This window comes from Scyliorhinus canicula, chromosome 7, assembly GCF_902713615.1.
Source record: "Scyliorhinus canicula chromosome 7, sScyCan1.1, whole genome shotgun sequence".
In the NCBI taxonomy this organism is placed as follows: domain Eukaryota; kingdom Metazoa; phylum Chordata; class Chondrichthyes; order Carcharhiniformes; family Scyliorhinidae; genus Scyliorhinus; species Scyliorhinus canicula.
The window spans coordinates 120,261,918-120,276,218 of NC_052152.1; the positions used below are offsets into that span (position 1 = coordinate 120,261,918).

At 54.2% G+C, this 14,301-nt stretch overlaps 1 protein-coding gene across 6 annotated transcripts in view; it reads left to right on the plus strand.

Moving 5' to 3' along the window:
• The window catches only part of ppef1 (protein phosphatase, EF-hand calcium binding domain 1), a 152,948-nt gene that overhangs the window by 48,604 nt on the left and 90,043 nt on the right, over window positions 1-14,301 (plus strand). For 3 of the 6 annotated variants that reach the window (XM_038802819.1, XM_038802817.1, XM_038802818.1), the window contains one exon: window positions 2,774-2,821. The exons of 2 other annotated variants lie outside the window; for them this stretch is intronic. In XM_038802819.1, coding sequence (XP_038658747.1) covers window positions 2,774-2,821 — 48 coding nt within the window. Of the gene's footprint in view, window positions 1-2,707; window positions 2,822-14,301 lie in introns of all 6 variants that reach the window. One more of the 6 variants, XM_038802823.1, reaches the window with a different exon arrangement.

Here is a 14,301-nt window from a genome sequence, read left to right on the forward strand (position 1 = left end):
GTTACTGTTGACCAGAAACTCAACAATAGCCCCATGATAATCTGATTGTTGACAGATTCCTGTCTGAGTGAGATACATTTCTTTTACACTGTTGGTTTACATAGATAGAATTTACAGTGCAGAAGGAGGCCATTCAGCCCATCGAGTCTGCACCGGCTCTTGGAAAGAGTATCCGACCAAAGGTCAACACCTCCACCCTTTCCCCATAACCCAGTAACCCCACCCAGCACTAAGGGCAATTTTGGACACTAAGGGCAATTTATCATGGCCAATCCACCCAACCTGCACATCTTTGGACTGTGGGAGGAAACCGGAGCACCCGGAGGAAACCCACGCACACACGGGGAGGATGTGCAGACTCCGCACAGACAGTGACCCAAGCCGGAATTGAACCGGGGACCCTGGAGCTGTGAAGCGATTGTGCTATCCACAATGCCACCGTGCTCCTCTTCTGACTGGGAGACCAGGGCTCCCTATTAGGGGGGGGACATTACTCTCATTGTTTGCTGGTGGCTGAAATAACTTGTAATATTTCACGTTAGCTCTGCTGATAGTGTGATCCTTTTCCTGTGCCAGTCAGTATTGAAACTTATCGTACTTAGGCAAATGGACGCAACAGGTACCAGCATGACACCGCGTACTCCCATGACCTTGAACAACTGGAATGATAATTGATTCTGTCCATTGGCTCCAGCAAGACCAGGTGCACTCTGCATTGAAAGCCACATGCCATCTTACCTCAGCAAGGATGCAATCCTGTCACCAAATGGGGGCAGAGTCAGGCAGATGTGGGGACACAGGACCATAGACCAGCATGCGTCAGCCATTTAGCCCCTCAAACCTGCTCCACCATTCATCGACAACAGGGGGCTGATCTTCTAACCCATTGCTGACTTCCTTCATTTTCCCCATGTCCACTGACATTGTTATTATCTAGAAAACTAACAATCTATTAGTTGAGTACAGTTAGTGGAAGGTGGAGACTTCCAATCTCTCAACACTCTCTGAGTGAAGAAATTTCTGCAAATCTCAGTCCTCGATGGCCTTCCTCTTACTTTGAGACTGTGTGCTCTGGTTCGAGGACTCCCAGTTAGGGGAACCATTCTTGCTGAATCCACGCTGGGGATCCCTGGACGAGATGTGTTACATACCCTCGGCGAGTGTGCGGTCAATTCCAGCCTCACAGGCCCCGGAGTCCCAACACAAGTGAATTAACCAATAATTTGAATCAAGTTTCTGCTATCTTTCACTCTGGACTGCTCCAATGACTTACAGGCGCCAGCTTTGTAAGTGAAACACAAGGGGCGGGATTTTCCATCGGCAGGATCCTCTGGTTCACCAGCAGCGCACTCATGCCCACTGATTTCCCAAAGGCATGGATACCCATTGTCTGGCTGCCGGGACTGTGGCTCCTGCTGTCGACGAGGGAGCCCCCCGCCAGAAAACGGATCTGGTGGGACGCAGAATCCTGCCCAAGATCTTTTTATTTATAACACAAATAGAGATAAGACATGCAATAATTATGATTTTTTACGCCAGCTAATCTACTACTCCCCCCCCCTCTTTTTTACCATCCCACCCTCTACCCAAATGCATACAAGACAGATTCACACAGAGGGAGGGGGAAGGAATAAAACTAATAAGTGGATTAATATGAAATGAAAGATAAGTGTCCTTCCTTCCAGTGTCGAGGTTGCTGCCGTGGCTGTTCTCCCAGGAAGGTCACTGGGTCACTGGGTTCGGCTTGGGTCACTGTCTGTGCGGAGTCTGCACATCCTCCCCGTGTGTGCGTGGGTTTCCTCCGGGTGCTCCGGTTTCCTCCCACAGTCCAAAGATGTGCAGGTTAGGTGGATTGGCCATGCTAAATTGCCCTTAGTGTTGGTTGGGATTACTGGGTTATGGGGATTGGATGGAGTTGTGGACCTTGGTCGGGAGCTCTTTCCAAGAGTCAGTGCAGACTCGATGGGCCGAATGGCCTCCTTCTGCACTGTAAATTCTATGATAATTCTATGAAGTGGAGTGATTGAAACCACCAGTTGGATTGCTAAAAAGGATCATCTGGGGAAGTCACTTTAACTTTTATTAACCTGGGCCTTCACTCCAAAAGCGTGTTTCTCAGCGGCGCGCTGTTTGCTTGCAGTGAGATTCTGTCTTCCTGCCGATTGTCAATGGTATTTCTCATTGAAACCACCCTACGCTGCTGGGAAACCCCTCGGCGGGAGTGCGCTACCAGTGGGAAAAGTGAATTGGAACAGCCGGAGAATTCCTGCCAAAATCTTAATGCTGCACTGAGGTTGCCTTTCAGCCTTTCAGAGGCAATGGTCACCTGGGAATGCGGAAAGAGGAGGGGACGATGTGTTTGTTGGTGAAAGTGGTGGAAATGGTGAAAAAGAGGCCAGACAATGATGGACTAACTCAGCAGGTCAGGCAGCATCTCTGGAGCGAGACACAGAGTTTCACGTTGATAACTTGTTGAAAGGTTAAAGAGTTAACTCTGTTTCTCTCTCCACAGATGCTCCCAGACCTGTTGGGTTTTCCAGCTGTTCTGTTTTTATTTCAGTATTTTGCTGGGGTGAGATGGGGCAAGGTTTTTCTGGAGAATAAAACTGACACAGAATGTATTTTTTCGCAGTGTAAAATTCTGTGTAATTCTACATCGAATTTACTTAATCTTTATTCCTGCTCTTCTCTCCTTATCACAATGCAGTTTGTTACAGGTCCTCCTCCTGTTACTGCGATCTGACTATGTAGACTTACCATTTCTTTTGTTCAGTTGCTTCCCATCCTGATGAGGTGGCAAGGATTCTCTCTCCTTTTACTGGTAAGCATTTCATTCTGTCCACTGATTTTGTGAACTATTTATTCTTACGCAATATTTTACTGACTGTCTGCACTCCAGTTTGTAATTGAGATATAGGGGCTTTTAAGAAATTACAAGGAAGAAAGAGAGTGATAGAGACTGAAAGAGAGATTTAAGGAGGGAATTCAGGAGGGTCTGCGCAGCTGAAGGTACGACCACCAATAGTTGACCAATTAAAATCGAGGGTATACATGAGGCAAGAATTAGACGAGTGTTGATATCTTGGAGGGATGTGTAGTTAGGGGAATTGCAGAGATGGGAAATAGCAAGACGAAAAGGAGTCTGAAAATATACATGAGAATTTTAAAATAGAGGTTGTCATTGGGTCCGAAGCCAATGTTGGCCAGTGAGCTCAGAGGGCGGTAGGGAAATAAGCTTGCAGAGATACAGGGCTCGAGTGGGGGAATGGGGCTGACTGGATTGTTCGACAAAACTGACTTGTACCCAATGGGTCAAATGGCCTCCTCCTGTGCCATAAAAACACAAAGTATAATTAAATCTTTTTATTGTCACAAGTAGGCTTACATTGACAGTGCAATGAAGTTACCGTGAAAAGCCCCTAGTCGACATATTCCGGCGCCTGTTAGGGTACACAGATTCGGAATTCTCAGCTGGTACGGGAATTGAACCCGCGCTGCTGGCCTTGTTCTGTATCACAAACCAGCTGTCTAGCCCACTGAGCTAAACCAGTTAGCCCATCCTCACCTACTAATGGGAATCCCCAATTGATTAGTGCGAGTCAGTGTACAGAAAGTGAGGGCAGCACGGTGGCACAGTGGTTAGCACTGGGACTATGGTGCTGAGGACCCAGGTTCGAATCCCGGCCCTGGGTCACTGTCCGCGTGGAGTTTGCACATTCTCCCCGTATTTGCGTGGGTTTCACACCCACAACCCAAAGATGTGCAGGCTAGGTGGATTGGCCCTGCTAAATTGCCCCTTAATTGGAAAAAAAATAATTGGGTTTTCTAAATTTACAAAGAAAAGGAGCCCTACAGGGGCTGGTGCGGAAGGAAGGAGTGCCCCCATGGCGCAGGCCCGCCGCAGATCGGTGGGCCCCGATTGCTGGCCATGTCACGGTGAGGCCCCCCACGGTGCCGGATCCCCCCCCCCCGAGGACTGCACCAGCCGGCCTACCAGCCAGGTCCTCCCGTGTGGGACTATGTCTAACCCACGATGGTGGGACTGGCCAGAAACTGACGGCTGCTGCCAATGGCCCCCGACCGGCGGGGTGGGATCCCCGCCCCCACCCGAAAACATCAGTGCCGGAGAATATGGCAGCCAGCGTTGGAGCGGCATGGCCGGATTCATGCAGCCCCACCCGGGGATTCTCCGACCCGGCCCGGGGGGGGGGAGTCGGAGAATCCTGCCCCTGACCTCCAGCACGTATGAACTGGATCCAGTTACGAGACAAACTGAAGATCTGGACGAGACAAACTGGACAAACTGGAGAGAGGCAGCGTCATTAGAAGAGGACGACTGGAAGTCTTCGGCCGTTGGGATTCTCTTTCCCCTCCCCTGCCTGCGGGTTTCCCGGTGGCTTCAATGGGAAGGTGGCGGGAGTTGGGAATCCTGCAGTCAGCGAATGGTGCGTCACTGAAAAACACACAATTGGGGGATTGGAGAATCCAGCCCTACAAGGGCAGACAGACTGGTGCAGCTCAATCACATTCGGCATAAAGAAGAATTGGGAGTATGTCTCAATCCATGGTATTTAAATACAGCTTTGAAATATTGTCCTGATATAATACTTCCATGAGAACAGTTAAATCTGTGATATGTAAATACAAAATTCTTCTTGAGCTTGACGCCAAGCATGGTATCTCTCCCGGAGAAGTCCCAAGGACTTAACACGTTTCATACCCTGTTCAGGCAATACTATTTTCAATGACTGCCTTTTGGCCTGTTAGCCAGGATCTCTTTTAAATTCACAGGGACTGCATTACGTGCCTTGCACCAGGATGCATCTGTATCGTAGATAATGGGCAGGATTCTCCATCCTGCGAGACCCATTTTTTGACATGGCGTGACCCGCCGGCAGCAGGTTCCTCCATTCCAGCAGCTGGCCAATGGGGTTTCCCATTGTGGACACTCCCACGCCGTCGGGAAATCCACAGGCGTGAATCCACGGTGAAGCAGAGGATCCCGCCGATGGAGAAGCCCACCCAACATTGCTGCTGTGGGAAGAACAAAGCAACAATGTGACATGCTTCCCTTTTAATGAGGGTGTACTGCTATCCCTTGTACACCAGCCCCATCCCTCACCAACAATACAGCATCACTACCAGCAGAGGCACAACACATGAGGAAAGCTGTGTGCCACAGCATGCACTACCCATCCATTGCAACTTAAACTGTTGTACAATTTCATGGGAACATAGGAACAGGAGTAGGCCATTCAGCCCCTCGAGCCTGCTCCGCCATTCAATGACATCATGGTTGATCTGTGGCCTAACTCCTTGGGCGGGATTCTCCCCTACCCGGCATTGTGGGCCTTACCGGCGCCGAGGATTGGCGTGAACTTCTCCGGCGTCGGGCCGCCCGGAAGGTGCGGAATCCTCCACACCTTCAGGGGCTAGGCCGGGGCCGGCGGGGTTGATGCCGCGCGAGCCCGTGCTGAAGGGCTTGGCGCCGGGCCAACCGGCGCTGAAGGGCCTCTGCCGGCCGGCGCGAGTTGGCGCATGCGTGGGAGCGCCAGCGTGAGCTGGCATCATCCCAGCGCATGGGCAGGGGGGTTCTTCTCCGCGTCGGCCATGGCGGACTGCTACACCGGCCGCCGCGGAAGGAAAGAGTGCCCCCATGGCACAGGCTCGCCCGCGGAACGGTGGACCCTGATCGCGTGCCAGGCCACCGTGGGAGCCCCCCAGTGCCAGATCCCCCGCGCCCCCCCCCCCCCCCCCCCCCCCCCCCGAGGACTCCGCAGGTCGCCCTCAGAGCCAGGTCCCGCCGGTACGGACCTGGTGTATTTTACTGGGCGGGACCAGCCAAAAACGGGCAGCCACTCGGCCCTTCGCGGTCCGGAGAATCACCGGGGGCGGGCGCTGCCAATGGCCCCCGACCGGCGTGATTCCTGCCCCCGCCAAAAAACCTGCGCCGGAGAATCCAGCAGCCGGCGTCGGGGTGGGATTCATGCCGCCCCCTGGCGATTCTCCGGCCCGTCGGGGGGGGGGGGGGGTCGGAGAATCCCGCCCCATATTCCTGCGTTTGGCCCATATCCCTTAATACCTTCGCTTAATTAAAAATGATCTTTCTCAGATTTAAAATTAACAACTGACCTCGCATCAATTGCTGTTTGTGGAAGAGAATTCCAAACCTCTTTACCCTTTATGTGTAGAAGTGTTTCCTCACATCTCTCCCGAATGGTCTGACCCTAATTTTTACACTTTGCCCCCTCGTTCTAGAATCTCCAACCAATGAAGACAGTTTATTTTTATCTGCCCTGTCACTTCTTGTTAATATCTTGAAGTATTCGATCAGATCACCCCTTAATTCTAGAGGAAACAGGCCTAATTTGTGTAATCTCGCCTTGTAACCTAACTCCTGAAGTCCAGATATCATTCTTGTAAACCTACTCCTCCAAGCCAAAATATCCTTCCTAAGGTGTGGTGCCCGGAGCTGCTCACAGTACTCCAAGTGGGGTCTAACCAGGGTTTTGTAAAGCTGCAGCAAAACCTCTGCACCTTGTGACACTCCAATATCTGTACATATAACAGTGTTAAAATTGTATCTGCAAAATTAGCCTGCTTACAAATCTCACTTCCTGTTGTACATTTCCAATTTAAATTCCTATCTCTGATGAATAATGAAACAGTGCTTGTAATTGGGTCCAGCTTTAATGACAGTGGTGTTTGTTCTCATTCTCCACCTCCCAGGTTCTCACCTGTATCGTGCTCATATCGGCCTTGGCTCAGTTGACCGCACTCTCACCTTTAAATCGCAAGATTCTGGGTTTAAGTCCCACTCCAGGGCTTGAGCATAAAGGCTAAGGGCTGACACTCCCAGCGTGTGACATATTAAACTGAGGCCTGATCTGCTTGCTGGAGTGGTTGTAAAAAGTCAAAACTTCACTATATCTACACACCTGAGAACAGGTGATTACACCTCTAACTCTGTTTGAAGCCTGAGCATGGTTTGTGAGCTGTGTAACTTCAAGGCTACCTTTCTTCAAATTACTTGACAACTTATGTGAGGTCCAGTGAGCTGTTAGTCAAAAACACTGAAGATACCATCTCCTATGCTGCATAAATGTTACTTATTCCTTTACTATGGTAACAGGTCCTAAATTGTTCAAAGGGATAATCAACCAACCAAACATGGGGTGAGACACAAAAAGCAATAAGCAGATGGCCAAAAACATGGTCAAAGAGGTCGATTTTCAAATGTGCCTAAGAGGAGGGAAGAGAGGCAGAGAGATTTAAGAAGGAGATTCCAGGGATGAGTGTTGTTTTGAGTTAAAGACACAGCCACCAATGCTGGAGGGATTAAAATCAGGAGCGGCATTCTCCGTCGGCTGACTTCGGAATCGCGGAACACGATTGGGAGGAGAATCGACTTTGATGGTGAAATTGTGATGGGTGCCATGTTCATGCCGAATTCTAATGCTTTAGTGCCTCGTTATCGGCATTTGGGCGTGATTCTCCGCTCCCCACGCCGGATGGGAGAATCGCGGGAGGGCCGCTCTGGCACCCCCCGCGATTCTCCCCCCCCCCCCCCCCCCCCCAAAATGGTGTGTCGCGTTTTGCGACACGCCGCTCGGAGAATCGTCGCTTGCCGTTTTTCCCGGCGACCGGCGATTCTCCGGCCCGGATGGGCCGAGCGGCCTGACGACCCCAATGGGTTAACGCCGGCGGCAACCACACCTGGTCACTGCCGGCATGAACATCGCGCGACAGGTAAGTGTGGGGGCTGTGTGGGGCGGAGAGGGGATCGAGCACCACAGCCGTGCTCATGAGGGGACTGGCTCGCGATCGGTGCACACCGATCGTCGGGCCGGCGTCTCTAAGAGACACACTCTTCCACCTCCGCTGCCCTGCAAGATCAAGCCGCCACGTCTTGCGGGGCAGCGGAGGGGAAGACGGCAACCACGCATGCGCGGGTTGGTGCTGGCCAACCTGCGCATGTGCGGCTGACATCACTTAGGCGTCGCCGGCCGCGTCATTCTCGGCGCGCCGCTTTGACGCAAGCGACAAGGCCAGGCGGCCGAGTTTCCCGCAACGCCGCTCTTATCCCCCCTGGGGGGGGGGGGGGGGGGGAGAATAGGGGGCGAGGAGCGGCCTCCGACGCCGGAGTGAAACACTCTGGGTTTCACTCCGGCGTCGGCCGTTGTGGAGAATTTCGCCCAATGTGTTTGACTCTGCACGTACTGTAAACGTTGTTTGCATGTTATTAGTGGGCCTCTCCGGGGCCTCTGTGATTATCCACCTCCACTAGGGAGAATCTGGTCATGACACTGGCTGGGCTGGCTGGTGTGGGGGTGAACTCTGCCAGGACTGGGGTGGGGGAGGTGGGGGTTGTGACGGGAGACGGGCTGTGGGGCCAGGGTGACTCCCCACGAGACTGGCGATGTCCAGTCATGGACCGCCATTGCTGCAGCATGCAAGGCAGCCACCTTGCTGTATCCCCCTACTGACCACCCACCTCGGCCCTGGTTCTGCAGAGTGGCACTGGGCGTAACGATGCCCCCACCCATCCACCCCAGTACCCCACCCTCAACCATACCACCCATCCAGCTGGCCGCCACCTGCCTGCGGATCATCACTCGGCCTGCACAAGGGCAACGCCCAAAATAGGGCAGGGAGGTGCTGGATGGGGGCTGTGGAGCATACCACTGGCAAGGGCAGCACCAGCCAATGGCACGCCTGGCAGCAGGGACGGACGCCAGGGCCAGAGGTCCCCGCGGTGCCAGGCACCGACGGGGCCAGGGGTTCGGGAATGGGGCTGGGGGGGGGGAACCTGCGAGGTCAGGGTCTGTAGTGCCAACCAGGGTCACCATATAGCCCGCTAGACCTGGCTGGGCATAGGGGGACGCACTATACTAACATGTCGGTCTTTCACCTCCTGCAGACAATGGATATTGGAATTCAACCAGTAATGGTGGCCTTCCTCCTAGTTGCCGCATCCCTGGGGGATGCCCTGCGGCTGTACGAGCTGGAGCTGCTCGAGGAGGAGGAAGCTGCAGCAGTGGAGCCTGCCCCAGAGGAACAGGAGGCAGCCGGTGAGGATGGAGAGTCAGCGTTCCAACAGATTGAGGAATAGGCAGAGGAGGAGGTGCAAAGCAGGCGCCGCATGAGGCCTCTTGTGTGTACCGGCAGCGCCTGTCATGCAAGAACCTGCTGGACCGGGCATGCCATTGAAGACTCCGACTGAGCAGGTGGACAATGCAACGTATCTGCTGGATCATTGCGCACCTGGCACCGTGGGGGTATGGGGGAGACACACACTCCCGGTGGCTGCTAAGCTGACGGTCGCCCTGAACCTCTACACAACAGGGTCCTTCCAGGCGCAGACTGGGGACCTGTCCGGAATCTCACAGAGCTCAGTGCAGAGGTGCATCCGCACTGTCATGGAGGCCAGTGGGCTCAATCCATCCATTTCAATGTGGACCGAGCCCAAAAGGCTGCCCGGGCAGTGGGCTTCGCACCCATCACTGTGGTGCCCGGGCTCCAGAGGGTGATCGTCGGGGTGCATGACGCCCCACGAGCATCTAGAGATGACAGGCCGCTCTTAACAAATTGAGTGGTGAGTGCCTGGATGCATTGCCAGGGGAGGTTGTGGAAGCAGATACGTTAACGGCGTTCAGAAGGCATCCTGACAAATTCATGGATAGGATGGGTAAAGAGGGATACGGCACTAGGAAGTGCTGAGGGTTTTGACCAAGGGTGATATTATGACCGATACAGGCTTGGAGGGCCATCGAGTCTGCACCGGCTCTTGGAAAGAGCACCCTACCCAAGGTTAACACCTCCACCCTATAACCATAACCCAGTAACCCCACCCAACACTAGGGGCTGTATTGTTCTTCGTTCTTCTTTGAAAGGAGTTCCATTCAATGAACGTGCAGCTGGTGTGTGACCATCAGATGTGCATCATGCACGACTCAGCCGAATACCGGCAGTGGGCACCACGTCTTCATTCTGGCACACTCGACGATTCTTGGCATGTTCAAGATGCCCCCGGCTGGGGGGATTTGGCTCCTGGGTGACTGGGGTTATCCACTGCGTTTGTGGCTGATGACACCTATCCGGAGGCCACAGACCAACGTACCGACCCACTGCAACAACGCCCATGCAGCGATCAGGAGCGTGATCAAGCAGTACTTCGACATCCTGAAGATGCGGTTCAGTTACCTGGACCCCTCTGGAGAGGCCCTCCAGTATGACACTGGGACATCATGGTGGCTTGCTGCGTCCTCCACAACGTCACAACATGCTGGAGCAGGAGGATGAACACGAGTCCTTGTCTGACGAGGAGGATGTGAGGGAGGACGAAGATGGACGGGAGGAGTGGGGGTGTGACTTTCATAGAATTTTACAGTGCAGAAGGAGGCCATTCGGCCCATCGAGTCTGCACCGGCTCGTGGAAAGAGCACCCTACCCAAGGTTAACACCTCCACCCTATTCCCATAACCCAGTAACCCCACCCAACACTAAGGGCAATTTTGGACACTAAGGGCAATTTATCATGGCCAATCCACCACATCTGCACATCTTTGGACTGTGGGAGGAAACCGGAGGACCCGGAGGAAACCCACGCACACACGGGGAGGATGTGCAGACTCCGCACAGACAATGACCCAAGCCGGAATCGAACCTGGGACCCTGGAGCTGTGAAGCATTCGTGCTATCCACAATGCTACCGTGCTGTTTGGGAGTGGGGAGTAGGGGTGGCAGTGGTGCAGGTTGTGAGGGTGTGGTGGTGGGTATGCTCGTGGTGTAAGGGTCGTGTGGGGGTAGAGTTGGGGCGGGGAGGGGGGGGCGACACAGGTGTCGCAGGGAACTGCAACTCAGCAGGGTCTCACTTTCTCGGGTCGGCCACCACGTCCACGGCCCTCTGATCGTCTGTGGTGAGGGGCCACTTTTCTGCTGGTCCCCCTCCAATCTTCTCCCATTCCTGGCGGTTATGGGCAGCCTTCTCACTGGAGGGGGTAGGTAGCTGGTGGCTTCAGTGGCCAGGGCACTCGCCCATAGCGGCTGGTATGAGTGCCGGCATGTGGTGCAGGGTGGGTGTTCGGCCACCCCCCCTCATTGGGGTTTTGGGGGGGTGGGTGGGGGGGATGGGTGGGGGAGGTGTAGGTGGGGGGGTGCGTGGGTGGGGGGTGAGGGGTGTGGGTGGGGGGTGGGTGGGGGGGTGGGGGGGATGGGTGGGGGAGGTGTTGGTGGGGGGGTGCATGGGTGGGGGGTGAGGGGTGTGGGTGGGTGGGGGGGTGGGGGGGTGCCTGAGGGGGTGGGTGGGGGTGGGTGGAGGGGTGCGTGGGTGGGGGTGAGGGGTGTGTGGGTGGGGGGGTTGTGGGTGGGGGGTGGGGGGTGGGTGGGGGGGATTACGGGTGTGTGAGACTGGAGCTGGTGCCAGGGGCACAATGCTGCCTACTCACCCTGGCCACCCCGAGGAGATGGTGCAGTTTCTTCAAGAACTGCCGGCCGGTCCAGGTGGTGTTGACCACCTCACGGCACTGACCACCTCTGCCATCTGCGCCCAGGCACTGTGAACGGCGGAAGCTGCCAACCTCCTTCCTGGGCCAAGGTAATCTTCCTCTCCTCCATGGGATCTCGCACGGTCTCAAGCTCGGCGTCTGTAAAATAGGGCGCCGCTTTTCTCGTTGTTATCTTGTTGGTTGGGATGGTGTGTGTGGGAAGTGAAGTGTGTAAGTGCGGCTGCAGCTTGTCAGCCTCCTGAGTGTCAATCCCGAACCTGGTGAATCCTGCACCGTTTCTCATTGGAATCGATTGTGTTCCACATGGCGCTGGTGCTAACCACATTACAGTCGCTGAATTAGTCCAGGTGTGCTGTCAGTTTTGCTGTCGCGCAAGTTCACAAATGGGCGTCAACACTTTGTCTCAGAATGGAGAATTGTGCCGCAGGTTTACCAGATGTAATATCCCACACGGGACTCACAGGATGGGAATGATTATCTTCCCCATGGTTCCCGCGGAGTACGAGCTCCCCCGCTGAGGGATGGAGGAATTCCATGCAACTTTGTATAAAAGGTGGGCCAGGAAGGCACCGGCCGAGGAGAACCCGGTAGGGATCTGCCGGGAGTTTTATATCACATTATTGTGAATAAACCAATGTTTGTTGTTCTTACTGGGCGTGGACTCCCCGTGTCCTTATAAAACCAGAATTATAGTAGCTCAGATATCTCAATTGGGATTGTAGAGCAGGAGGAGGCTAGAGATAGTGAGGGTTGAGGCCATGGAGGCATTTCTTTATTCATCTATGAGGGTTATAGGAAAGGCCAGTGTTATAACCCGCATGGGTCTTACGGCGTAGGGATCTTGTAGAATACGAGCTCCCCCGATAAAACCTTTAACAATGTTCGCTTTGTATAAATAGAGAAAGACCCAGTAAGGAACTACTGGAGCCGTATATAATAGTAATTGTTAAATAAAGTAAGTTTTTTTTTCGACCATCTCAGTGTGGACTCTTTGTCAAAAGTCAGCATTTCTAACTGCCCTGGAGAAGATGGTGGGGGTACCACCTTCTTGAATACAGCTGAGAGGATTGCTGGGCTAGTTCAGAGAGAAGGTGAGAGTCAACCACATCACCGTGTGGGGTCTGGAGTCATATGTAGGCCAGACCAGGTAAGGACGGCAGAGTTCCTTCCCTAAAGGACATGAGTGAATCAAGTGTTTTTTTTCTGGTCGGTTCTTGGTTTCCATTCTTGTAATTAGTTTTTATTTTAATTTTTTCCAATTAAGGGGCAATTTAGCGTGGCCAATTCACCTACCCTGTATATCGTTGGGTTGTGGGGGTGAGACTCACGCAGACACTGACCCAGGACTGGGATCAAACCTGGGACCTCGGCTGCGTGAGGCAGCAGTGCTAACCACTGTGCTACCGTGCTGCCCTTTTTATTTCAGATATTAACTAAGGGTTAATAGCCTCTGGGTTACAAATCCAATAATATTAACCACTGTGATGCCACATCCAAGGGGCGGAATTCTCCGCTCCCGCGGAAAATTGGGAAGGCCGTTGAGAACTCGGCCGAGTTTCACGACGGCCTCGGAGGCCACTCCTCTCACCTTATTCACCCCCACCCGGGGGGCTAGGAGCGGCGCTCCGTTATTCTCGGCCGCCGGGCTTTGACGCTTGCGTCAAGGCAGCGCGCCAAGAATGACGCGACGGCGGCGCCTATGTGACGTCAGCCGCGCATGTGCAGGTTGGCCAGCTCCAACCCACGCATGCGCGGCTGACGTCACGATGGCTGATGGCTCAAACCCGCGCATGCGCGTTGCCGTCTTCCCCTCCGCTGTCCCGCAAGATGCAGCGGCTTGATCTTGCGGGGTGGCGGAGGGGAAAAAGTGCGTTGCTTTGAGACGCCGGCCCGACAATCGGTGGGCACCGATCGCGGGCTAGTCCCCTCCCAAGCACGGCTGTGGTGCTCATTCCCCTCTCCGCCCCCCACAAGCTTCAAACTGCACTTTGGCGCCCATGTTCACGACGGCAGTGACCAGGTGTGGTTGCCGCCGTCGTGAACCGGTCGGGAACGGCAGGCCGCTCGGCCCATCCGGGCCGGAGAATCGCCGGTTGCCGTGAAAAACGGCGAGCGGCGATACTTCCGAGCGGGGGGTGGGAGAATCGCGGGGGGCACCAGGGGCGCGTGTCGTGAGTTGCCCGGCCGTACCGCGATTCTCCCACCCGGCGTGGGGAGCGGAGAATCGCGCCCAAGGTATATCCACATTGGTAATACTGCACTTGCAAGTGGCCACCACTAGATGACATTGTAGTCCAACTTTTTCTCAGACTACACGAGCCATGCAACAAGTCTACAGAGAATATATAATCAAAACATGTAAACAGTGGGGCGGGATTCTCCGTTGGTCTACACCGGATTTGGTAAATGCGACTGAGTAGAGAATCGGTTCCGACGCCGAAATCGTGGCCGGTTCCAATTTCATGCTAAACTACAATTCTCCATTGCTTTGGCAGCAGCGTCAATGTGTTCCAGAACGTATGTACAGTCAATGCCATCGGCATTTCGGGCGTGATTCTCTCAGCCCGGGACCGGGCCGGAGGATCCCCGCAACCGGCGCGAATCGCGCCACGCCGGCACGCGATTCTCAGCAGAGTGTAGAATCGGCACCATTGGCGCCGGCGTGGTTGGTGCGGCTGTCATAGTATATACCAATATATCATGGTGCAGACACACACTGATGGACACACACAGGGATCAATCAACATGTACAAACACCGCAGCCAATCACCAGTTAGAATACACACTATAAAGG